The 26,109-nt window shown below is 36.8% G+C and overlaps 1 protein-coding gene and 1 long non-coding RNA gene across 5 annotated transcripts in view; both read right to left on the bottom strand.

Annotated features, from left to right (window-relative positions):
* Positions 1–1,711: 1,711 nt before the first annotated feature.
* Positions 1,712–16,132, bottom strand: cdhr5b (cadherin-related family member 5b). Its single transcript, XM_069181868.1, has 16 exons — positions 15,984–16,132; positions 14,992–15,167; positions 14,784–14,843; positions 13,672–13,761; positions 11,917–12,003; positions 11,287–11,397; positions 11,010–11,195; positions 10,457–10,547; positions 10,171–10,268; positions 9,740–9,946; positions 8,534–8,647; positions 8,083–8,149; positions 6,883–7,047; positions 5,702–5,866; positions 4,058–4,233; positions 1,712–3,697 (listed from the first exon to the last, which is right to left on the bottom strand). Exons 1-16 carry the CDS (start codon positions 16,069–16,071, stop codon positions 3,116–3,118), a joined length of 2,463 nt encoding a protein of 820 aa, XP_069037969.1. The 5' UTR covers positions 16,072–16,132; the 3' UTR covers positions 1,712–3,115.
* Positions 16,133–17,945: 1,813 nt separating this feature from the next.
* LOC107075768 (uncharacterized) overlaps positions 17,946–26,109 on the bottom strand; it is a 48,633-nt gene continuing 40,469 nt past the window's right edge. For 2 of the 4 annotated variants that reach the window (XR_011182917.1, XR_011182916.1), the window contains 4 exons: positions 21,829–21,895; positions 20,194–20,288; positions 19,003–19,143; positions 17,946–18,446 (listed from right to left, as the gene is read on the bottom strand). This is a non-coding gene — a long non-coding RNA (uncharacterized lncRNA). Of the gene's footprint in view, positions 18,447–19,002; positions 19,144–20,193; positions 20,289–20,655; positions 20,727–21,828; positions 21,896–26,109 lie in introns of all 4 variants that reach the window. The other 2 variants (XR_011182918.1, XR_011182919.1) reach the window with 2 other exon arrangements.

The following is a 26,109-nucleotide window of genomic DNA, read 5'->3' as shown; positions in this document are numbered from 1 at the left end:
GTTTTTTTTGCTGTTGGAAAGTGTGTACATTTCCTGTAGCTGAAAATGTCCCCATCCGACTTGAGAATTGGCACAACAAAGCAATACCCTTCTCTTGTTCTAAGAAACACTACTGAAGTGAAGATCTAGATCATGTCCATCTTAGGCAAAAGACCTAACTTAGTTTGCCTTAGTGCCAAGTCTCAATTAGAAGATTATTTTCTGAAACAAACCTCAATCCTTTCTGTTCCCTCAAGAAAACCTTTGAAGACAAAATATAGTGAAGTTTAGATTTGCCTAATGTAGAGCTCAAGTGAACATCTAGAGCACAATCTAATTTATTTAGCTTAAGAACAATTTAAACAATCCCTTTTCTCTGGTTTTAACACTAGAGCAGAATCAGGATAACTGGTTCAGTGCTGGATAGGGAGGCATAATGAAGTAGTAGTCAACACTACTGCCTCACTAACCCAGGACCCTCTTCTGACTTCCTGTGGAACCTGCATGTTCTCCACTTGCCCATGTGGGTTTTCACCAGGTGCTCTGGTTCACTCCCAAAGACATACAGCTTATGTTTGATCAACTGCTCTGAAGTTTCTACTAGCAGGAGGAAGGGGTCAAGGGGAATTAATACCTGGGGCTATGATACTATAGTGAAACAGAACTTATTCCAAGAACGGCAAAACTGAATGATATCTTCTCTTTACAGTGATAATTTTTCACTTCTCCCTGTAGCCCAACAGCTCAGTTTACGTTTTAAACTTTTCAGAAAAGAACTGAAGGTGCTCTCAATTTAATCACTTTTTTTGGTTAACGTCTATAGCATCACTAGAAGAAAACAAGAAGGAAAATACGTATCGAGGTGTTTCCTATTGGGCTTGTCATTCAGGCTTTATCTGGGACACTTACACACATCATTAATCACAATGCTGCCAGGATGTTGTCTTACTTTTTTACATTTTGTGTGGTCTATGCTTATCTTTCACACCCCCTCTAGGATCCTAGATCTATCAATCAGCTTCAGGGAAAATTGCTTCAGTCCTCCTTTTTACCTGCCCGTCACTTAGCCCTACTCACATGTAACAGCCTGTATTGAAGCATTCATGTTCACTCATTTATTCCCCCCCTAAGATTATTACAGAGTAAGAAAATGATCTGTCTTATCCTGTGGAGCCAGGGACAGGACACTGATTCTTAATAAGAACCTTTGCCCCTGACACAGCAGCCAGTTGGAAGCTCTCTCCTTAATCTGTCTCATGCCAAAGAGAAATGTACTCTGTTGCAATGACTAGCAACATTAGTCTGTCCCTAACGGCTCATATCAGCTTTCTTTAAACTGAACCACAGCACACGTCTGCCCAGCAGCTTACTTTTTCTCCCCATGGCCACATAGGCCATGTTGTCTAGATTAATTGGAGTCTAAGTTTTCCTCTGTGTGTGTGACTTGCTTTTGCCCCCATTTAATAGTATCTAGCAACCATTGCAACAGTGATTTAATCAATAAAGTAAGATTGTCTGCCATGTTCGACTCAAGCTCACAACATCAACATCCCCATTTTATACTAAGCAGTTATTGAAAATTGATATTTTATTGCACAGAGTGGTGTTTAATTTGCAATACATGACATTTCCACAGTACAATAAAAGTCTTAACTCCTCTCCTTATCAGAGACCTTTTTAAAGAGGTCCTTTCACAAATATAATGAAAAGAAATGTGTGAATTAACTATTAACCTTATGTGGTAAACCCTGCACCAGTTCCCATGCGGCTTCTTCTTTAACTGTAATCCTAAAGCAAATGTGGTTGGTTATAAAACAAAATGTGAAACACACAGAGCTTTGTTTTCCATAACTGAGTAGTGGCACAGAGTGCCTCACTATTGTTTTTTTTTAAATCTTTTTATAGTCATCTTACAGCAACAAAGTGTAGATTTGAATCCCATCTCTAGTGTTAACTAGCAGATCCCGAGACAGACCTCACACTCTGCCCGTTTGGTTTTAGTGAGTTACAATATGACAGATCACACTGCATTTGACACACTGCACTGATCCTGACATAGCTATAGAAGGGCTACTGATTCATAACTATATTGCACACAGCTTCTGCCATTGTGGTCAAGGTACACTGATATGTGTCACTCTGCTGCTGTTTTTAGCACACAGCTATAGTTAATGAGGTTTATTTTTATGAAAAGCAAATAGCACGTGACAAGTAGCACTGCAGTTGCTGTTATTACAGTGCTCATGTTGAGATCAAGACCATGATCAGCAGCTGAAACTCAGGATAGACAACCACACTACAGACACCTTTTTTTTTCAATCAAATTCTTCTATATTTCTTTTAAACTGCTGTAAGCAATTTTGTTTAGGGCTGATAATATGCTATGACAATATGTATTTGTCTTCTTATTTCAAAGCATTCAAAGTTTAATGAGAAACTGTAATACAAACAGTGGGTAGAGTATAATTAACTACCCTATTATATCATTTATATACAGTAGTTAAAGTGCACCAATGTTCATTAATTTTTACATTGCTATTGACAATTATGAATCTTTCAAAAACTTGTGGGTGATAAATTACCTACTAGAAGATCATCTAATACAGTAATATAAATAATATTATATATTAATAATAATATTTCCGCACATTCAGTAAATCATGAAAAGAAGCTCTTGAGATTTACTTACAACTCCTATGTTAGAGAGAGCAAGCTTGAAGTTTTTAGCTTAAAGACAACTAAGACAGTCTAAGTCTGTGCGTTTGGCACTTGATTTAGAAATGTCTCGATTTATAACAACTTGAGTTCTCATTGTACTGTGTATTCATTTCCTTTCACTCATGTAGGAAAAGGAAGGAAAAAAAAGTGAAAAGGAAAAACTCACCTAATTTAAAGCTCATTGCTGGCGTTTTGACAAATCAATCTCACATTCACATTTCAAATTTTTTGAAATGGTTAATAATCTTTCAAAGAGAAAAGTTCTAAAATCACTTTCAGAAAAATTAAATGGAAGGCAGCATTCACGAGCAACGGAATTTCTAATCACACTTCTGCTGATTGCAGTGAAATCCTGAGAGTTCATAACAGATCATGGCAATGCAGGTGTGTTTCTCATGCAACAAGAAGAGTTTCTCTTTTACAGAGATATGTTGTCTTCCTCGTTGTCAGTGTCCAATTTATATTTGTCTCCACTGTGAGGTTTGGGGTCTTGGAAGCGGACGGCGGAGGTCTTGGTAAACTTAATCTCTGCATCTTCCAAGGACGCTTTTCTTTGGGGTGTTGGAGACTCAGGATCCTTGTCACTGTCATCCCCAGCTAAGGATTCATAATCTTCCACAGCTTCGGTCTCTGGGTTGTCTGGAATAATGACTACTTCCTCTTTAGCATTGGGATCAATGTCCTCTTTGAACCAGACGGACTTATACCCCTCTTCATTCCTTCTTTCCTTGGTGAGGATGGGCTTGACCTCTTTCTCACTTTCTGTTTTGTCGGACCCAGCCAGGCTGCTTGAATCTCCCAGCAGATCAGAGGCCAGAGCAGGAGCTGCCGAGAAGCTCACAGGCTCGGGAAGCTCTTGGGTTTTTGATTGTAGATTTACGTATATATTGTGGTCAACCTCGTCTGGGCATTTGGAATCAACACTGCTTGCATCATCACCATTCTTGTAACCATCATTTACAAACTGCATCCCGTCATTTGCAGAGGAACCGCGGCCAATCTGTCGGGGAGAAAAAGAATAAAGATGGATCACATGTCACAGGAGAATGCTTTAGTAATATATTCAGATCATTTATTGAGTGAGTGTACTACAAAAATCCTACATTTTGCCAGGGAAAAATCTTCAGGCCTTGTGTTTGAAATTGCATTTATAATTAATTACCTAAAAAAAAATGTTAAAATACAAAAGAATCCTAAATATAACTTCAACAAGTATGCCAAAGTTTTGCAGTGCACTGAAAAAACAGCTTCAAATAGAGTATATTGATTGTCTGCCGAGAGATATCCTGTGCATATTGTGCATCGCACACTACTTTTGTATTAGGAATTATTTCACCAATTATGTCGATGTTATGCTTACAGAACTCCGGAAGATACTGGCTTCAGATAGCTTTTTCCAGTCTGTTTTTGTTTTGTAGATTTTAAATACCAGCAGGCCAATTATCACCATCGAAAGAATGAGCAGGACAGCAAGAGTAGCTCCCAGGGCAGCCATGTCTTCTGGACTGTATGCACCAGTTAGCACTGCATCGCCACCTACAAAAGCAGAGAAGATGAGAAACGCTGGAGAAAAAAGAAGTTTCATAGATAATAGGAGATAAAAGAGTGCAGTTTATCCTAATGACACAGAACAAAACATGGATGGGGATGTACATAATCAGTAAGATACTGCCTTCTTTTTAATTATTTATCAATTTCCTCCAATCTAAGTGAATTAATTAATGTATTTTTAGAAGGATGAAGATAAAAATTCTAATACTGAAATGATGTCTCTCGTTATGTTTAAACCAAGCTGCAGAAAAGAGTGTGGCTGGCTGACTTTACTGTTACCACAAGGGTCATTTCTCTGTTGTTGGCACCTACTGCACTCTTTCTCCTAGTGCCAACTGACCATACTTTACATGCCTCTTATCAAGATAGCTGCTGCTTGGGTCCATGGTGCCTTGTATGAAACCCAACAACCTTGTAAGATAGTGGTTAATGAAATAGAAGCACTACTGAACTCGACACTGATGGACCTGTTTTGGGTTCCCCCTGTGGGGTAGCTGGGTGAAGAGTTGCCATGAAAGGGTTTTTATTTTTTAAATTATAAATAGGTTTTCAGTAAATATGTTTCTATTATTCAGTTTTGTTCACTTATAAACATAAGAAATGACAAAAATAAGACAATTCAAGATAGGTACTCATTGGTCACTGACTAATATGCAAACAACAAAACACAAGATGTCTGTGTGAATTCTAAAGACAGACAATGTGATTACAGTTAATTGACAATAACACATGCCTGATGTTATCAAAAGCACGAGGTAAAAAGAAGATAAAGTGCCTCTAAATGCTTGTTAGAATTGTGCTAGCATTAGCGCAGCCAGGTGAAACAAGAGACAATCAATATAACACCAGAATGACTGATTGGAAATCAGCAGTGCATAGCAACACTGATTAGGCCAGGATCCGTCTGACTCAATGTTGAACAGTTCACATCTAATGTTAGATAAAACAAATACATCAGAGTTCATTGCACCAGTATAAACTTATATCAAAAGACAGCATCATTATTTTATCCAAAATAATGCAAAATGTGTGAATATTCTACTGCACGCAGTGTAATAATATGGCACTACACTTTTAGCCTCTTAGAGTCATTTGGGACAAAAGAGGCAGATGATCGCTATAGGAAAAGTAAAGTAGCAGATTACTTTTGGAGAAAAAGCTCTGCTGAAATATAATTTGACAAGGAGCTGAATATATTCTAAATATTCAACATTTAAGCGAGAAAGTGTGCTATGCGCAATACATGCAGTTTCATTTCAAATTAAGCACTTTTAATATAACTAAACCAGGTGCTACGTAACATGCAGTGTTAAAATACAGATGAGTAAAGGTCCTGCAAACGAAGAACAAAGGTTCTTCACTCATTATGTATCCCTGAGAAACAAAATGCTTGTTGAGAAGCAAATAGTCAATGTTTTTTGCACCAGCTGGGCCCAGAGCAGTGCTGGTCTACCTGTGTGAGGACCTGAAGTGGGGAGAAGAGATGAGGGGGAGGGTGACCAGGGTGAGCTTCCATAGGTGGCATCAGGGGTCTGGGTGGGCTCTGATGTAGGGAGGGCAGTGGTGCTGTTGAACAGATCTGTTGTGGTGTTTGTGGTAGGCATGGCAGTGGTAGCACCTGGAAGAACAGCAGTTACGCCAGGTCTGAGCAGAGACTACCTTCAGGAGAGAAGGTGTCCCTTCTGGGGGACAATCATGTGTTCAGAACTCAAGGCTGAGCCCAATGACAGGCAGCTGCAAAGCTGCTGAGCTAACTTTCCTTCTGAGGAAGAAACCCCAGGTACAGTATGATACAGCAAATAACACTTCATAACATTTGCATTATGAACTCAGTGGCCAAAACATTAAAGAATCCCCTCTGATTGACTTATTGGATCATCACAAGCAGCCGGGTGAGCTCAACCTGCAGTCAATGAGGCTCAGAAATATTATCAGGCCAGTTTCACACCCTTCTCCAGCAGAGCTGCCATCTGACGTGATGAAGAGAGTAAAGGTGAGTTAGGTTGAACAGCACAAGCCAGTGGCTCCAGCAGTTTGAGCTCATTAGGCTTGAGACCTGGAGATTGTTCACTCAGGGATGTGGATAAAAGTCTGTTTTCTTCTCCTCAATCTAGCAAACAAATAACTTGTCACAGAGAGAGTCAAGTCATTTGATAGTTTTCCTAATATTTTGGCCAGAAAGTAAGTTATTAAGTCTGACAAATGATTTGAGCCAGACAAAAAATATTAAAGAAAATGGTGCGATAGATTGGACAAGAATAATAAATAATCTTCGTCGTTACAAACATTTGCTTATTTTGAGGACAATAAAGTTCCATGAAAGCTCAGAAAATGTTTTGTCCACAACTATGCAGCAATGACAGCAAATCTCAAAATGCCACCGTTGAGTTTCTGTAATTAATTCTAGTTGTAACATACAGTAGTAATGTTAGATGAAAAGGTCAAACTGGAGAAACAGACTATATAATAGATACATTTCATCTCATATTATAATTTTTAGCTAGGCAACTGGCTTCATTTCATGGTTAGTGCACTGTAATAATACTTACAGTGCTATTAAGACAGTACTTAATTGTCTTAATAGCAAAAGTACATGTTTTGCACCAGCTGGGCTCCGGAGCAGTGCTGGTCTACCTGTGTGAGGACCTGAAGTGGGGAGAAGAGATGAGGGGGAGGGTGACCAGGGTGAGCTTCCATAGGTGGCATCAGGGGTCTGGGTGGGCTCTGATGTAGGGAGGGCAGTGGTGCTGTTGAACAGATCTGTTGTGGCGTTTGTGGTAGGCATGGCAGTGGTAGCACCTGGAAGAACAGCAGTTACGCCAGGTCTGAGCAGAGACTACCTTCAGGAGAGAAGGTGTCCCTTCTGGAGGACAATCATGTGTTCAGAACTCAAGGCTGAGCCCAATGACAGGCAGCTGCAAAGCTGCTGAGCTAACTTTCCTTCTGAGGAAGAAACCCCAGGTACAGTATGATACAGCAAATAACACTTCATAACATTTGCATTATGAACTCAGTGGCCAAAACATTAAAGAATCCCCTCTGATTGACTTATTGGATCATCACAAGCAGCCGGGTGAGCTCAACCTGCAGTCAATGAGGCTCAGAAATATTATCAGGCCAGTTTCACACCCTTCTCCAGCAGAGCTGCCATCTGAAGTGATGAAGAGAGTAAAGGTGAGTTAGGTTGAACAGCACAAGCCAGTGGCTCCAGCAGTTTGAGCTCATTAGGCTTGAGACCTGGAGATTGTTCACTCAGGGATGTGGATAAAAGTCTGTTTTCTTCTCCTCAATCTAGCAAACAAATAACTTGTCACAGAGAGATTCAAGTCGTTTTACAGAGTCTTCCTAATTTTTTAGCCAGTAAGTGAATCAAAGCAGATTTTTAAATGCGGAAAATAATTTGATACACACAAATATTCATGGAAACCCATAATGAGGAGAAAATTAATGAAAAAGCACCATGATCTTTATAACATTTTGACCCCTACTTTTTATATTTTAAGAAAAACAATTATCAAAGGATTAGCAAATAATGTGCTCAAAATGATGTACTGTACCAATGTTAGCAGTTTTCAAAATCTTAATTTCCAGTTACTGTTCTTTAATATCATACTTGTGATATCCTGCAGCTTGACAAAAATGGAGATACAATACAAAATATAGATACAATTCACCTCTATAATAAACATACATAATCTAGGCATATTTTTATACTTAATATACTACAATAATACACGCTAGAATACAGATATATTTTTAACCTTTTCTCAAAGTTTTGTTTAGCAAATACACTAACATATTTTTACATCACAATTTCACTAAAATTCTGCTCACCCATTAGCACCTCAACTGTGACTATAGTTGAGGCAGATTCTCCATTTGACATATCCTCAGCAATTATCTGGAGGAAATACAATTGAGACAAAAGACCAAAAATCTTGTTGACATCTGCAAGCGAAGAGACCTTTTTTTCTTTGTTTTTACTTTTGAACCACAGACAAAATAAGCCGATATATCAAACATGTCAAGTAAACTGTGTCATGACACATAAATAAGCTGAAATTTAATACTGAATATGTTGTGTTGTATTAAACCCCGTTGAGTAATACATTGACTTGAAAATCCTAAATGTCTTGTTACCCAAAAGTGGTATATACTGTAATCTGAGTACTTTCATTGTCTTACATTATACACGATACATATTTACATGCTTCCTTAAAACTAACACATGCCCTCACTTTAGTTCTCCCAGAGAGAACAAAATAAAAATATACTGATTACTTACTTGTGCAATAATTGTGTTAGGTTGTAAGATCTTCTTCGTAAGAATAAAACCTTCTTTAGTCACTGTAAGGTCATTGTTGTCTTGGACTTTATATTCAACATTAGGGTTTACACCCTAAAATAAGAACAGGAATTGTTTCAGGAAAACTTAAGCACATGCTATAAGAAGCATCTTCTGCCATTTTTATAGGTCTGTTTTTACCTCCTAGCGTTTGTTTTTTTTATGTTCTGTGGTTGGTACTGAATTCTGAACTGGTTGAACAGATTCAATTATAGCACCCCTATGCTGATGTCCATGCATTGTTTTCGTGTCCACTTTAGAACAGTCTCTTGTAATTATTTAATATGCCAAGTCATTGAATGCAGTGCAACATGTTTTTTATTGCTAAACATATTTTTCCAAAGGATTTGCTTGTATTTGGTTTTTATAGACAGGTGTGTTACTTCTGAAATCAAGTTAAGCAATTAAATTGACCTCAAGTGTATTTCATTCAAGTTTTAGAGTGATCTCACAAGGAAATTAGATGTACCTGAGCTCAATTTGGAATGTCATAGAAAAGACAGTGAATATTTATCAAAACAAGAAATTGCATCTCGATTAAAAACACATTCCTTAGCCTGTTCTTTATTGAGTGCTTTATTTTAGTTTTTTCATTTATTTTGTGTTGTGGTTATTGCTGTGGGGTAGAGGTATTGTCTTACTATTGTTTTTATACGTTTATATGGTTTATAATATATACTGTTTATATACTTTTTATAATGTGTATATTTTCATACCAGTTCTTTTTTATTTTGATTGTAATAAATAGTTACTAATAGCAGTAAATAATTTGGATTGTCAAACAATCTTAACATACTTCATGGTAAAATAAGAACAAAGGAGATGGTGTTGCAATGAGACTGTAACAGTAAATATTAAGAAACAGGAAAGAGCTATTAATTTTTCCTGCACTGAAAGCCTAATTTCAGAAAAAATCTTCTTAAAAGCATTAAGCGGTACTGGAACATTTCAGTGCCTGCTGAAGTGTTTTGCTTACACGCCGTTATCCTCCTTATTTTGTGTGCCTGTTCTGTGTACACCGTCCATCTAGGCCACATGACTTTAAGCCAATTAAATAATTGCAACAGCAATTAAAGGGGTTGCAGAGGACAATGAGCAAGGGAATGGGCTAAAAAAAGATCACAATGAAGAAGATGCTTTACTCACATCTGCGAAATCGGCGTCCGTAGCAAGGACCTTCAAGGGCCTAGCAGAAAACCCCTCTTCCAGGACCATACTCCCCACATCTGAGTCACTGGATATAAACCCGTTATATCTGGGCTTTTCAAACTCAGGAGGGTTGAGGGTCTTCATCACAACATCTATAACAACAGACGTCGTAGAAAACTGGTTGGGGTTCTTAGTCTGGAAAGCCTGAAAGATGGAAGAATAATCAATGAATCTGTTTCTTCAAAGATTCACCATTAGAAATCTAAAAATTAGCAAAAGCATGGAGAAGCATATACAGATTCTATACAATATATGAAAGGTATTTCCGATGGCAGCCCAGAGTTTTCCAAGTATATTTTAGTGCTTTAAAGTTTCTTAAAAACTGCTCATAAACACAATGATTTCCTTCACTGGATAAATGCACTTACCATAACTGTCAAGAGTATTGGCCCTGCTATATCCACAGCTTTTAACATTGTGATATTTCCAGTATTACTATTCATGTCAAACAGACCTGCTTCATTCCCTGTTAGATGTAAAACAGCACAAAAAGCATATAAATCTATTGACAGATAAAGTCTCAGATAAAGTCTTCATTTATAGGTGTAAAAGTTTAAAAGTGCACTGTAATATAAACATAACTAGCTTCCCCAAAACAAATAAAGGAATTACTTTTCTAAAAATCAAAACTTTGAACAGTGTTTCCCTACTTACCACTCAAAATGTAATACTCTATCGGTTCATTAATTCCCTTGTCTCCATCAATAGCATACAGGGGTTCAGGTTTCAAAGGCAATACCCCTTCCTATAACACAAACCACCAAATACATTATGGCCAAATCAAGCTGATTTGAGTGAAGTTATACTAAGCTTGTAAAACAAGTACAACAGTCCTTACACCTACAACAGTTGCAAAAAAAATGGTAGGTTTTCCTGTTGAAATTTCTGACAAACAACCAAGTTTAAACACTCAAATCTAAATATCTTTAGAATAGGAAATGTATTCAGTATTCCTGAATGCAGAACATGGAAAAAGAAAAGCAATACACTGGCATGGTCTGACATTCCAAATTAACAGATCAATATGATCAGGTTTCTACTGCATGCGTCTCAGACACAAACTCCTGTCAAAGTACATGGAGATTTGTACTGTACATTTTTAAGTTTGAATGCTCTGTGTACCTTTACTTGCACCAGTTTTTAAGACAGAACTCAATGATCACATCCTTCGCATGTTTGAGAAATAAAACAGTGTGTTTTTTCCTACCTCTTTAACAGTTAAATTGACACTTCCTTTATAGCCCATGTTGAGACATATTTTGGTACGGGTATCATCAAATGAAATTTCCTTGCATGGCAGAAACCATGGCGGGCGGTTATCAATATCTTTAACATCGATGGCTATGTTTGTGGAAGCTGTGTGGGAATTTGCAGCCCCAGCATTTTCAGTATCCTATAGAGAGAATGAGAGTCATGATCTGAGTGCCATTAGAGTTCTGAGTGAACCTATATTAGGAAAACACACAGCAACCTGTGAAACTTACCCGTACAAATAAGATAAGATCCAACTTGGGGGTTGAATCGTAGTCCAAGATTTTACTCACTAAGATGTCTGGGGCTGTTACACTTGCCAAATGGAAATATTGAGCCCCACTCTGTAAAAGAAATTAATGTGCATGGGTAAGCATATTTAAACAGTATTTCTGTTTAAAGTCCTGTATGTAGAGTATTAGTAACTTCATGTTCTAATTAAGGACAGTGAGCACATTGTCAAAAATGTAAACTTCAACAAATTCTCAGAGCATCGTGAAATTCTAAGAAGGCAAACAAAGAGTAAAACATTAAAAAGAGCTGGAAAATAGCTGGGGTCATGGATAAAGTGATAGAATTGGTTAACAATTCTACAACAACACCTCTTGGATCAAATGTTTTATTTTACAATAGAGCCAGGGCCTGCTAGACTTAAATCAAAGTATGTAGGGACAAATACTGTCTAAACAGATTTGTAAATGAATTAATAAAATGTCAAAAATTCAGCAGGAAAACAGCAATTAAGGCTGTATACTATAGGTCCATCTACTTTACATAAAAAAATAAAGCTAATTAAAGTGGCTTGATTCACATTAGATTTCACAGATATACCTGTATGGAGAAAGGAAAAGCCTGAGACTTACGGTGCTGTTGTCCAAGTGGTAATAAAGTCTATCCCCATCGCGATCTTCAGCATTTACTCTGCCGATGTTAGTGTTCACTGGTTGGAACTATATTTAAAAAATACACTTTAATAAAGCTTTTCCTTCTTTTGGGAAAATGTGGGTTATAATTTCTGACTACAAATCTCTAAAAGGAGTTCTCAAATACACTAAGGAGAACGTTCGTTGAAAAAAACAAATTTAGCGACACTGGTGAATGCCGTGTAATATTGAAATATATCTCCAGCACCCCTTCAAAATGTTTAAATCTGAATATTAAAATCAGTAACAAGTAGTCATTGAACAACAAGGACTTCAAGTAAACATTTCCTGCAACTGTTTATCAGTCTCTTGGCTTTTATTAATTTTGGCCTGTTCATACATACAGAACTGCTTCAGGTCAGAGACACTTAAGTGTTTCCTCGCATGAACGGCTCTCTTCAGGTGCTGACATAACTTTTCAGTGGGACTTCGGTATGGGCTTTACCTTGGCCATCCTGAAATTCAAAATGTCTTCTTCAGCCACTGAGTTGTAGATCTGATTGTATGTTTAGGGCCATTGGTTTTGCTACTATACATGACACTGCTCCAGCTGTAGCTAATGGATGTGTACCCAGGTGATGAGGTGGGGACATGGGAGTCAGGAATAGCATGCTGGGGCAGGCAAGTAGTTACATCCCCACTACCAGTTGCAGGACCCCCGACTTGTTTTCTAATTTTTTTTAGAAAATAAACTTTTAGAAAGGAATATCACGCGGGTTCCTTCTACACATGTTGGTGACAGACGACCAACAGAGATAAGCATGAGTACGGGATTAGAAATGGATGGCCTGATATTTTCCTTCAGAATTTGCCAATACAATGCCAAGATCAGGATCCAGATCCTGAGGCAGCAACACAGCCCCAGACCACGACACCCCCACCATCATGCTAGACAGCTGGAATGAGGTTCTTCTGTTAGAAGTCAGAGATTTAGAATGTTTTCCATTATAGCAAAAAAGCTCAACTTCAGATTCAACTGTCTGGAGGACAAAATTGTTTTTTGGTGAATTTGGAAAGGCAATAATGTTCTTTTTTTAGGATAATGGTTTCTTCCTGGCTATCTATCCATGAAAACGTTTCTCGTTCAGTCTTTTCTTGAAGGCTGAGGCATGAGCCACGGTGAGACAGGTCTCCAAATCGATAAACCTTACTCCGGATTTCTTCTAGACTTCCTGGATGGTTATCAGGTTGCTCTTAAGGAGACTTTGGCAGGACGACTGGTCCTAGGTACAGTCTCCATTGTCTTGAATTTTCTCCAACTGTAGATTGTCTGTCTGTTAGCAGACAGACGGAGCCCCAGATATTTAGAAATGGGTTTGCAACTCTCTCCAGAATGGTAAGCACCAACTATATTTTTTTCTAGGTCCTTTGAAATCTATTTTAATTGTGATGTCACTTCTGACTTGTTATTTAACTTATTCGAATTATGCCCTTAATTTTACTAAGTAAATTGGGGGTCATACTTCATTGCATCTCAAAAAACATTGGTAACAGGCAAATTAAAAAGATAAAACTAGGATTTAATTTTAACTGGGGTATCATAGACAGTACAGTAATATTAAAACATTGCTTCTAGAACCTGCAGAATTAACTATAGTAGCTTTCTGAAGGCATTTTTGGTTACAGGTGCCCAATAAGCCTCCGAATTTATCATGTCTTAGGACTCTGAATGTAGTCCAAACCTAAAACACTTACCTCATCTACAGACAGAGTATAGCTTAGTTCTTGAAAATATGGAGGATATTCATTAACATTTGTTATTTCAACAAAAATATGTAAAAAAACCTAAAAAAAAGGATAGAAAACAAGCATCAATTTAAACGCAGTGCTCACAAATAAAGTATGATAAAAGTAAATACAAGTTAAAAATACATACAGTAAATGCCCTAGTAAAAATATGAGTTTTAAGTTTAGTCTTTAAAAGAGCCAAAGAATTTGTCTCTTGAAAGGTTGGAGGAAGGGTATTCCATAATAATTGAGAAGCGAGAGAAAAAGTATGGTCCCCAGCAGTCTGAGATGACTAAAAAACCAACCTCAACTGAACAGAGCCTACAGAGAAAGTAACAAGCAATAGGTTTATTCCATGCTGAAAAGAGAAGAAAGAAAATGCAACGTTTCGGCCGTGGAGCCTTCTTCAGGTATGAAGAAGGCACAGCTGAAGAAGGCTCCATGGCTGAAACGTTGCATTTTCTTTCTTCTCTTTTCAGCAGGAATAAACCTATTACTTGTTCCTTTGCAGCCTACTCATGCTGACGCAGCTCCCCACCTGAACGACTATGGAGAAAGTGTATACTATACATGAAGAAGTTCAGTGATGTATGACAGAGCCGGATTATTCAGAGACAAAAAACTCGTAACAAGATCTCAGATTGAATATATTACTTTTTAGGCAACAACTGCAGAGTTTTAGGCATATTGCAACTTATAAGGACTTCAGACTAACTGACAGTATTAAGGGATCTGGTGGTATACAGGTTGATACACTATTTTAGCCTTTTTTCCTGGTCAGGAAGATAAAACTAGTACAACCTTCTCATCTCCTCCCCAACAGCTGGGGAGGAGAAAGTGTTAAGAAACACTTGAAAAAGGATGTATTCTAGGGATGCTTCTACTGTATTACATACCATTATTGTATCCTTTGTATGACTCCCATTGGAAAAAGCAGGTAATGCTTTAGCATTGAATATATGTACAACACCACCCATTAGCCTATCACGTTGGGTACAAATGCCATCTATAATCATATAGAAATTATATCATATAAATAATAATAATAACAACATGAACAACAACAAGAACAATAATACCACTGTTTCTGCTTCTTTTTCACATCGAATAGAGGCTATGATCACTTTCTCTGCCATATTCTGAAAAACAAACACAAACATTTTTTTTTAATTTACCTTATATTGTACTTGAAAATTTTCCAAATAAATATGAATCATCTGAAAGACTTTCATGTTAGGTAATGTCACTTAAATGATTCAACAGTTATACCAAAAGACAGACAGATACCTCATAATCCATTTGTTTTGTCAGAACTAGTGTTTTATCATGCAAAGCAAATGCTTGACTTTTATCTTCAGATATGGTAAGCTTTACACCAGCTGATGTGGTGATATTTACAACTTCCTGATCAATGGCGTTGTTCTCCTCGATTTGTATGGGTACAGGAACAGGCAGAGAACAAACTAGACACAAATGAGAAAAGAACCATAAAGAAAGAACATTTACATGAATTACATACTGCACAATAACTATTGCTGTTAATCAGAAACAACTTTATACTGTATATCACGGCTGCTCAGAAAAAACATTCACATAGTCTACTCTACACCACTATGGAGTAATGAATGCCTGTAAACTTGTTTCTTAGCCTGGACAATACTAAGGTTAGAGAGCTATAAGGAAAAGTATTTTGCAAGAAGTGATGTTATAGGACTGACAGATGGAATTCCACCCTCAGGATCAGTAATTCAGCTCCAGTGCACCAGCACGAAGAAATTCTTCATATAAGAAATCAGACTTTATTCTGTTCGGGGGAGACAACAGAATTAGAAAGGAAGTCTAAAGTACTCTCCTTTGATATAAAGCCTACATAAGCGCTTTTAAAAAGTATGGTCTATTTGCAACCTCTTATTATTGTTATTTAACATTGTAAATACAGGTTTAAGATCTATACAAGTGTTCTATGTAAAATGTACTGTATATAACAGGTTTTAAAAAATGGAAAAGACCATAAAACTTCTTCCCCGGACAATTAAGATTTATAACACAAATTAGGAGGGAAAAACACATCCAATTCTGAAAAAAAACACTATATTAAAACACAGATGATATTCCTGTCATAAAGAGTACAGAAATCAGCAGGGAAGGAGCAGTAAAGAGTGGTTTTACAATAATATTGTTGTACTGTTACTATACATTTAAGCCCAGGAAATATAGTATTCTAATTAAAACTGATCTTAAAAAAGAGAAAATATAAATATACTGAAGAACAAGCTTACTTTGACAGTCACATTCTCTGTGGAGGAAGAACAGGAGTAGGAGAAAGAGGATCCCGTTGACGGAAAATCTTTTATATTTTAAATCCATCCTGAATCCTCTGAGAAGAGAAGCACAGAGCCCCTGGCACAAGCCGTTTCTTCTGGATAGATAAAACCTAACTTCCTGATGAGGTGTAGCCTCTCCAGCCTTCGTCACTTGGACTTATCGCATTTATGGCTTCAGGACTTCACATGTTGTGGACTTTTCCCTTGTGTGTGAGCTATAAAACTGCCTGCTTTATGGTAAACACTAGGGAACCATTTCTCTTTTCTTCCTATGTGCTCCATGTACAAAAGAAATACCATGTTGTGTTGTAGAAGCCTAGAGTCTAATAAAAAAAAAACCTCTATAGTATAAAACTGTCATCAGAGCAAAGGCAACAAAATGTATCTCATATTAATAGCATAATGTGTGCAATACAGAATGCAGCAAGTCTGAATTACTAGTTATTGGTGTATTAGAATCATCTAAAACAATTTAAATATGAATTTGGTAGTCATTCCCTTAAATATTCGAGTTCTTCATCAATACATACTGTATGTGTGTGATTTTAAAAAAGCGTTTTGGAACACTTGTACACTTACTGGACAAAATGTTATGAATTCCCAGCAAAGTGAATGAGTCATCACAATGGAAGGTATTGGGGGAGTGGCTCGAGGAGCAAGACGCATCCATCATCTTACTTTCCTTCCACGAAGGAAAACAGCCCCCAGGGCCGTCTTCGAAAACTACTGAAGCCACCCGCTAAACACCACCGTCCTCATCACAACCTCTGATGAAGACAATCCTGATCAAAGCGTGGGATTGGACTATATGAATATTTCAAGTTCATAAGACAAAAGGAAGAGTGTTACCACATAAGAAAACGTCTTTTACACTTAAATTCACTTCCGCATTTTCAGCATTAAAGTTCAGAATGTGTTTCTGAAAATAGGAGGTAGAAACCTAATGCTTTACCAGCCTCCTGTTTGGATGAAAAAGGCAGGAAAATAGTCACTGGGATATATACTGACAAATGTATCAAATCAGTCATAATTTATAAAACACACACTTACTGTATAAAACTCGTGTTATTTGAGAAATAAAGGAAAAAGTATGTAAGCTATCTGGAAGGAAGTAAACAGTTTACATGTTTATTTAATTAACCTTGAACCCTATCAATTTGTGAATTGTTTTTGCTGATTAACTTAAGGTAAATGAATAGACTTAAGGCTATTGTGTTGTATTCTTTAGTAAAGCAAGTACGTTTTGTTGTTGTATTGCTTGCTTACGTCTTTACTTGGTAGGACTCTGCTAATTATCTTTCCTCATGTACTGACAGAGAATACACTTTAAAGCTGAGGTCTTACACAACTGAAAAGGGTCTGAAAAGTGTGTGCATGGTCTCAGGAAAAATGCAGTTACTCTCTGTAAAATGAGACCACATGTGAATGTGAATTAATATTCACATCAATTTTTATAACTGTAAAGAAGTCAGCAAATAGCAAAATAATAAATGTTCTTTGTTATAAATGAGCAATATTTTTTTCTGTGTTGCAAGCATTAGTTTTTATTAACACATTCTTTCTGCTCTGTTTTTTATGTGGTGTACCAGATATTGTGGTTTTCACATGTGCCTGTGTGTCACTATTACATGTGTAATATCACAAAATGGGCTCACATATCAGAGAGGTTGATGTCAATTGCTGATTGCAACTGATGTACTATCAGTGGAATACATAATAATTAGGAATATATAAAAATGTTTAACATTTCACAGGCTATTAGCTTTTTAAACTATTTTTTTATGAGAACACACATCCTTTACCAGTCAAAAGGTTTTCTGTAAAATTCAAGTGAATTCACACTGATTGTTGATAGAATGATACCAATATAAAAAGAAGCAAATCAGGTTTCTCTTTCCTCAGTCTCAGACACACATCTTTCACGTTTTTTTGTGGAATCACCTTTATTAAATCTTTATGAGTAATCTAAATGGTTAACTGATAGTCTGATACAAGTCCATGATACATCGGCAGTTTTGCTATCCGTGGTTTGATTTACGTAAAGCCATTACATTATACAGAGAAAATAATGTTTGCAACAATATATAGATCTATACAAATCTGTTAATTCACAAAGTAAGCATTGGTTCCACATTGTCTTTCAGACATAGAGCATGAACAAATAATCAAGGCTTGCAATAAAATAATTAGGTGAAAACTGCATTTTTATTGCATATGCCTTGTATGAATGGACAAATTCAGACAAACACATGCAAAGGCACAGAACTGAGAGAGTCTTGCAATTTTGTGTTTTTCTTTCTCTTCTTGGTTGGTCACCAAGAAATTTCTTTTTACAAATCTGATGCCCACTGGTTCGCTATTGGGCACATATACTGCCTCATGAGCTGGTTCACCTTCTCTTCTTCAACAGTAGTCCAGCTGGATAAGGGTTGGAAAACATTGTTGCAGAAAATAAGGAGCACATTTACATCCTAGACATATCTTCTAATGTTTACAGCTTTAGTAATATTAAATACGGTCTATACATTCATTTATGTACAGTATATACAACTATTAACACAGTACAGTTCATTTTCACACTTTCTGATAAAAGTAAACAAGCTATATATACAATATGCAATAATACTTATATGTGCAAGCATAAGGATTTCACCTTGTATGTCTTGTAGTAATAATAATAATAATAATAATAATAATAATAATAATAATAATAATAATAATAATAATAATATCTTGAAAAACTGCAAGTAATTTTGTTTGCAAGAAATGTCCACATTTCTAACAATTAAATTTGATTCCTATGAAAGAGCGCATTTAAATTCAATTCAACTTTATTGTCATTAAACTTACACAGGTGCATAGTATAACGAAAAGTGTTTCTCATTAGTCACTCAGGTGCAGTATATAAATAGGACAGAAGATAAGACAATAGACCGTAACACAATAGCAATAACAGTAACATGTAATAAAATACCTTATTTTAGAACTCTGCATGCGGCGTAGAAAGGAGCAGATTGTACTCATCTTGGCCTTGGATCTCAGGAATTCTGCGTATCTATTGGAGAATTCTATGTCTCCAAGCTGTCTTGTGCTTAATCCAGACACCACCGACAGACTGCAAAAGTATTAAGGCACATTTCATTTAATATCTGGATCTTGAAGAGAAGGCTTAAAGCAGCTCCATTAGATAGATAGATAATACTTTATTAATCCCGTAGGGAAATTGATGCATTCTTTATCATTATTAATACAATGAAAAAGTGATCAATACTTTTCTGACAGTCTTTTCGTGGAACAATTTTGCTGAAATGCACACATTGTTTTGAACCGCGCAGAAAAGGGCAACCCATGACAGTGCTAAAAGCATCTGATGAACCAGCTAAAACAAGAAATGGACTCAACTAAACCATAAAAGCAATACCATATAAATATAAGAACATTCTACACCACTAGTGAGGAATCTGCTAAAAAAATCAAGATGATGATCAGAAAGAGGTTGCATTGTGGTTGCAATAGCGCTGGTCTTGGATTCAGTTCTGATATGGGTGCATGGATTTGTGTTGGGTGTGCTTCCACCAAAGCCATGCTATCTGGTTTAATTGTGTGTCTGAATGTGCCCGGTGACTGACCAGCATCCTAGCCAGAGTGTAGTCCTGCTTTGTTCCCTATGCTTCTGGAATAGGCTCCATGCTGCTATATCTTTCAATTACTCATGAGTGTTCTTTGATACATTATTAACATGATTAACATAACTCATCATTAATGAGAAGAGCACTTCCCTTAGAGTCAGTATGTAAACTCCAGTTCTGCACTTACTTACCTTGGCTCCCAAAAGGCAGTTTACGTAAAAGTATTTATATTACTGGTTTTACATGTAAACGAACTCACACAATCTATTTCCTGTTTATGCCCCTTAAAAAAATATGATGTAATTATAAAATATTTATATAAGCTAAAATACCTGAAGAACAGAAGTATTGTGAACTAATGAATTAAGATACTGTAAAACCAAAGACGGGCATAAGCGTCTATGACGGCTGCTAAAGACGAAGGGTTTGAAACCCAATTTCTATATTCCAAAGAAAATTCTTTATCTCAGAGTTCTCATAGTTTCACAGAACTAAATGAAGTTTTAGCTAAAAGCATGAGATTCAGGCAGTTTTACCTCTCAGGAACTGGAAGTGATGTCATTTCTTGGAAGAGAACTGTTGCCAGTACAAGTACCTGCACAAAGCTAATTAGAAATGCCATGATGTCTTCCTGCAAAATATAAAACATATAAAAATATTACATGTAGGAGTCTGATTCATAATAAAAGTGGCCTCAGGTCCCATCTAAAGTCATAAAACAGTCATGGTCCAGACACCTTTAGCAATCAGATATAATAAGTTATGTACCCACTGCATGTACAGTTGTCATTACTGGTGCTCTAAAATCCAGACTGATCTGAAGCTTATAATTAACTATAACTAAGTCTAAAAATCAATTGTAAGATCCACATAGGTCAGAAAATCATTGTAGCACATCTAGTGGAACATTGATACAGTTACATTAAATTTAGTTGATGAATCTCTTGCTCTACTCAGTCAAAGTAGTAATAGTCTGAAAAACAAATGAGGCTACTCACCGTCTTTAAGTCCTTAGCGAACAAGCAGACTATTTAAAGTACTGTACAGGGTGAGTTGGTGAGGGTAGTGCCTTAAATACAATGTTGAGCCCCCCCCCAAAAAAATATAAATAAAACAAGACAGCTTTAATCATAAAATACTTTCCAGCTGTCAGAAATATACTTTTATGGCAAAGCATATTTGGCTATGTCATTATTGTTATTTGCTATTGATTTCCAGGCTAAAAGAATTGAGTTTTTATGTATATATTCTCATTAAGCTGCATCACAAAGCAATACACACTTTCCGGTCTGATGCTAATTGCTGCAGATCACAGAACCTGCTGTCAATATTAATTTTTTTGGACGCATTTCTTCAAGTCAAATAAAGAAAAATCAATGCAAAAATGACATATCGTTTGACATTTGCAATGAATGACAATAAATTCATTATGAAGTCATGGCAATGGCATGCATTAATAGCATGCAAAAAAGATACGGATTTCATGAAAAAAGTCTGCAGTGTAAAAATCTTGTCCAGTAAACATAATGTTGTAGACACATACACTATATAAGAAATTAAATATACAGTATAGCATCATATATAGCTTAAAAGGTTATTCTTGTTAAATTGCAAATATAAGGAGTTTTTAACAACCGGAATATCTATTGTGTATAAAATGTCATGCCATACATATACACAAGCTAATTGCTTTCAATATGCAGTTACAGATCTGACATAACAGGCTCCAGTAAATTCATATATACTGTATATATTTCACAATATTGTTTTAATTTTTACTATATAGCATATTATCCATTACAGTCTTCAGGAGATAGAATCCTTGTGCAATATTTTAATTCACAATAGACTCACATCGTAAATTGCATTTTTTTCCCCAAAAATGTAGTGAAAAAAAGTACAGTCAAAAAGTACTCAGTCTTAATCTTTACATCTGATGTTTCATTCAGACTAGGAATTTGACTGATTGCTCTCATTAAAAAAAAAACACAATATCACTTTTGCATCATGGAGGCCAAAACTGAGCACAACATTCAAAAATGAGATATACCCCAAGCGTCCCCCATGATTTACATTCTTCAATTATTATTAGACTTTATACTCTATTTTCTACGCCATTCTTCATCAACATTAGACCCAACGTCAGTTACTGACTCTTCTCGAATACTAACCTTGTATAAATGTTACACAAGGGTAATAATTTCTAAATTTCATCCGGACATCTTCTCTTATTATGATCTATGAATAGAGGAAAAGATTGTTATGGGTAAATTACCTCAGCAAGTATAAGAAAAAGCTGAATACAGGACATTGGTACACTAGTGTCAAAGGTCGCGCTTGGCAAATGAAGGAGGCCACGGTTGCTAAGAGTACAACAGAGTAACAATAAAACAAACAAATTAAGAAATGCAATTTCAGCTACTGTACAACTGTCACAGCCGTTAAATATTTGAATGAGTCATTTTATACTGTTTCTAACATGACACTGACATAACAATTCCATCTGGCTTTGTAGGACATCTTAGTTTCTGTCCACCTTACATAATAGTGTATTACAAAGCAAAACGATATTGAAGACAAATCATGTTAAACAGATCAGTACAATCAGTAATGTTGTTCTATAGCTTTTTTTGTAATTGAACTAGTTAGGGAGTCCCATTTAATTCAGTGCACTGCAATCCAGCACATTTGAATTTATCAGCCTACAGGTAGTAAAAGGGGAGAGTGTAGCACCCCAATTTGTAGGTTCTTATTCAATCCAATTCCCTCAAGGGTTTCTGAGGATTATAATCCACTAAAGTTAATTTATTGCTCCTCAGGCCCGTCCTCCAATCCTGTCCTTGTCTAGTAGTGGCTTATTATCAGAATACCTTTCAATGTTTCAAGTTTGTGAGGGCTGGATTTTCTAGGACAGTTTCTTTGTCTACTGAAAAAATATTGTCATTTGTTCTACACCTACTCTCTGATAAAATTTAGCACCTAATTATTTGAAAACATATGCCTAGATTATTTCTTATAACAAAATACACTTTACAGAGCATTCAGGCGATGTCCTCATAGTCCACAGCTGAAGCTTAAACTCAATAAATTCAGTCTTGACTGGTCTGCAACAAGTAAAGTGAACAACAGAGAGCAGTATAGGACCATGGTCTAGTCTCTCAGTGCGGTTGCTGATAGTCTATTAAAATACTGTATGACCTAACTTTTAGATTTTTACCAGATAATGTTGCAGTTTTCATAAAAATATATTTTCTAAGTCTTTGGATGGGGAAAATTGAATTTATTCAGGGACTAGAAAAACCAAACCTTAAATCAGAAGTTTGTTGTTTTATCAACATAGCATTCCAGAGAATTACGATCTGCAGTATCAGACTCCACACGTTATTTACCATGGAAATGGTAACATACCCGTAAGTCAAGATGTCCACTTTACTCACAGTCAGTTACCTTACTTTACACAATCACCAGAATCACAGTATGAGGGACAAGTTGGACCTCTCGTTGCCCTGAATTTCCTTTTTTTTCCTCGTTTTTCCAGAGGCAACTCAGTTACTGGGTTCTTTTCAATTCTGAGCTCAGCCAGAGGCCATGAATACAGCCGTGTTCCCCTATGCCCTTCTGACTTTGCTTCTCATGGTGTCCCTGTTCTATGAACAGCCAGGCAACAAAATTGCTAACCAGCTACAAAAGCCGGAAGGATTTCCCTTGTTTTCTCCCTTTTCCTCTGACGCAGTGCATCCGCAGAAGCCCTGCCCTCCTTCTGGACAGCAGAGGTCAACGGACCCCCGAACACTTCTGCTTCTGGGTTTTCAAACGCCATCTGACTTGACCGAGGGTGTCTGAGGACAGCTGGTCATTCCCCACTGCTCTCTGGGGGGATGTCTTCCAGACAAGAATCCCCATCTTGCCTGAACCTACAGTATGGCCTTCTTACGTACTGCTCACAAGGATAAACCCATGTTGCATAAACTTCGCAAAGATAAAATTGATTAATATAGTTTAAGGAGTAATATTACTTGTCAAAGTTAACAATTCTTTTGTCTGGAACTGTAATATACAAAATATTGCAGAAGAACTTTGCCCAGAACTCATATACTGTCCAGTATAGGACACAATAATCAACGCTCTGCTTAGATCACGGAGTATATAAAAATAATGACCAATAATAATGGTAAAAGAACACACAATTCGCTATAACGAATCCTTACATATTACCTGAAATTAACTCTGCAACAGCTACCAATGGCTAATAATAGTATTAAAAAAAGTCATAATGGGGAATTATAAAACCTACAATAAAAAGAAAAGGATAAGGCAAATGTCATGCATATATATAAATTAAATAATGACACACATGAAGAAATTGAAGCAGCTGTTTTGCTGCAACCTTTACACAGAGCCCAGCTAAGAATGTAATTAATATTGTAGCCGGAGGAAGAATTTTTCTAAATGAAGAATATAACACTGGAAGAAAGCGACCATTCCAATGGCGTGATGCATGAATCAAATCTAAAAAACTTCCTCTAGCAGAAAACTTAATTGAGTTTTGCAGGCTATTAAAAACAGAGCGGCCCCTCTTGGGATGTGAAAGTTGTTAATTCACGACTCTACAATGAATAATAATGGCTGCTGTCACAGTTCTCCTTTAACAGCCTGTTGTATACAGGTGGCTTCTTCCATTATAAACACATTTCTCGTTGCCTGTTTGATTTCTCGTAGTCTAAATAGGGTGGAAAGGTCAACATACAGGTCCCACATTTATTAGCCTACCAAAACACTCAATGAAAACATTTGGAGTATTACAGATCCTATTTGGAGCGAAGGAAAATGTGCACTCCCATACAAGAATCGCATCCTTTTTCAGGCTAAAGGAATCTTCAATCTAGATTGATGTCTGAAAATGTATTGCTAATTATCATATTCTGAGCCGAGTGTTTGTCAGAATGATTTAGAAGTGCTTTGTCCTGTAATGTTTCAATGATAATGACATCAGGAAAACATTGGATTTCAGTCCAAAAAGATAACTACTGCAACCACAGCTATTTGAAAAAATGTGTTTTAGAGTTTAGAGTTTTTTAGAATATTCCACTTAAAAATGCAGATTTGGTATTTACTGTATATAAATTATCTCTGGATGTATTTAGTTAAAGAAAACATTAATCACTTACACAATTTTCAAAACCCTTGAAGTTTATAAAATGTTCCTTGTTCTAAAATGTCAACCAAACTCAGTGATATTTTTATAAAGAACTGCACTGAGAGTTTCACAAGATTTGCAATTTCTGTCTCCAGACCTGAACAACTGCATTTCGGTCCAGACAGTTTCATTCAATTTATTTTTGTAGGAGCTTAAAAACTGATGAGTGTGCTCTCCATGTTAGATGCTTATGAATGCAGCTACAGAATAAAAGAAAGTTGCTGATTTATATATATTTTTTAAATGTGAAGAGTTTAATCCTACCGAAGCTGTAGCTGAATATATTTTTTTTTAAACATGACCTGCTTTGAAAATACATATGTCATGTAACAAATGAGACAAAAAGTTAACAGAACAAGACCAGTGTTTCAGTGCCTCTTCAGTTCGACCTTTTTTCATTTCTTCTGCTACCGACGAGCTGGGCTTGAGTCTCATTACACAGGGAACGCAGGCTTCTCGGCTAGCGGAGACCCAACAGAAATAAAAGATCCTTTATCCAGAACATCCCGTGATCTAACAGTAAATCCTTATTCTGAAACAATCTCACTAACCTTACTCTTTACTACTCACTTCTTCCTGATCGCAATATCCTGAATAATATTATATGACACAGAGAGAACTACCATTGAGAACAAAATCTGCTTCTGGGGCATAGTATTGAAGAAAAGCTCATTTGCATACTAAAACAGCGCAGGACTGTTTCATCAGTCTGCTCAGAGCCATAGATTCACTTCTGGGAGTAAGACAGCTTATTCTGCCAGCAGCAATAACATCCTGCAACTCACAACTGGCAACCCACCGAAGCTCAGCAGGTCAGCCTGGTCAGTACCTGGATGGGAGACCTCCTGGGAAAAACTAAGGTTGCTGCCGGAGGTGTTAGTGGGGCCAGAAGGGGGCGCTCACCCTACACCCTTTGTGGGTCCTAATGCCCCAGTATATTGATGGGGACACTATACTGTAAAAAAAAAAAAAAGTCACCATCCTTCAGATAAGACATAAAACTGAGGTCCTGACTCTCTGTGGTCATTAAAAATCCCAGGGCGTCTCTCTAAAAGTGTAGGGGTGTAATCCCAGAGTCCTGGCCAAATTTCCCATTGGTCTTTACCAATCACGGCCTCCTAATAATCCTGAAGTGGCTTCATCACTCTGCTCTCCTCCCCACTGAGAGCTGGTGTGTGGTGAGCGTTCTGGCGCACTATGGCTGCTGTCACATCATCCAGGTGGGGCTGCACATTGGTGGTGGTGGAGGGGATCC

This window comes from Lepisosteus oculatus, chromosome 21 (genome assembly GCF_040954835.1).
Source record: "Lepisosteus oculatus isolate fLepOcu1 chromosome 21, fLepOcu1.hap2, whole genome shotgun sequence".
Lineage (NCBI taxonomy): Eukaryota > Metazoa > Chordata > Actinopteri > Semionotiformes > Lepisosteidae > Lepisosteus > Lepisosteus oculatus.
This window is presented reverse-complemented; position numbering and strand designations above follow the sequence as displayed.

Bases quoted from the DNA above. Each gene is read 5' to 3' on its own strand.
- cdhr5b (XM_069181868.1), bottom strand. From the start codon at position 16,071: ATGGATTTAAAATATAAAAGATTTTCCGTCAACGGGATCCTCTTTCTC. The intron at 11,398-11,916 runs GTAAGTCTCAGG...TTTCTTTTACAG, and splicing joins ACCACTTGGACAACAGCACC to AGTGGGGCTCAATATTTCCA. The intron at 10,269-10,456 runs GTAAGTAGGGAA...TACATCTAACAG, and splicing joins AGAGTATTACATTTTGAGTG to GGAATGAAGCAGGTCTGTTT.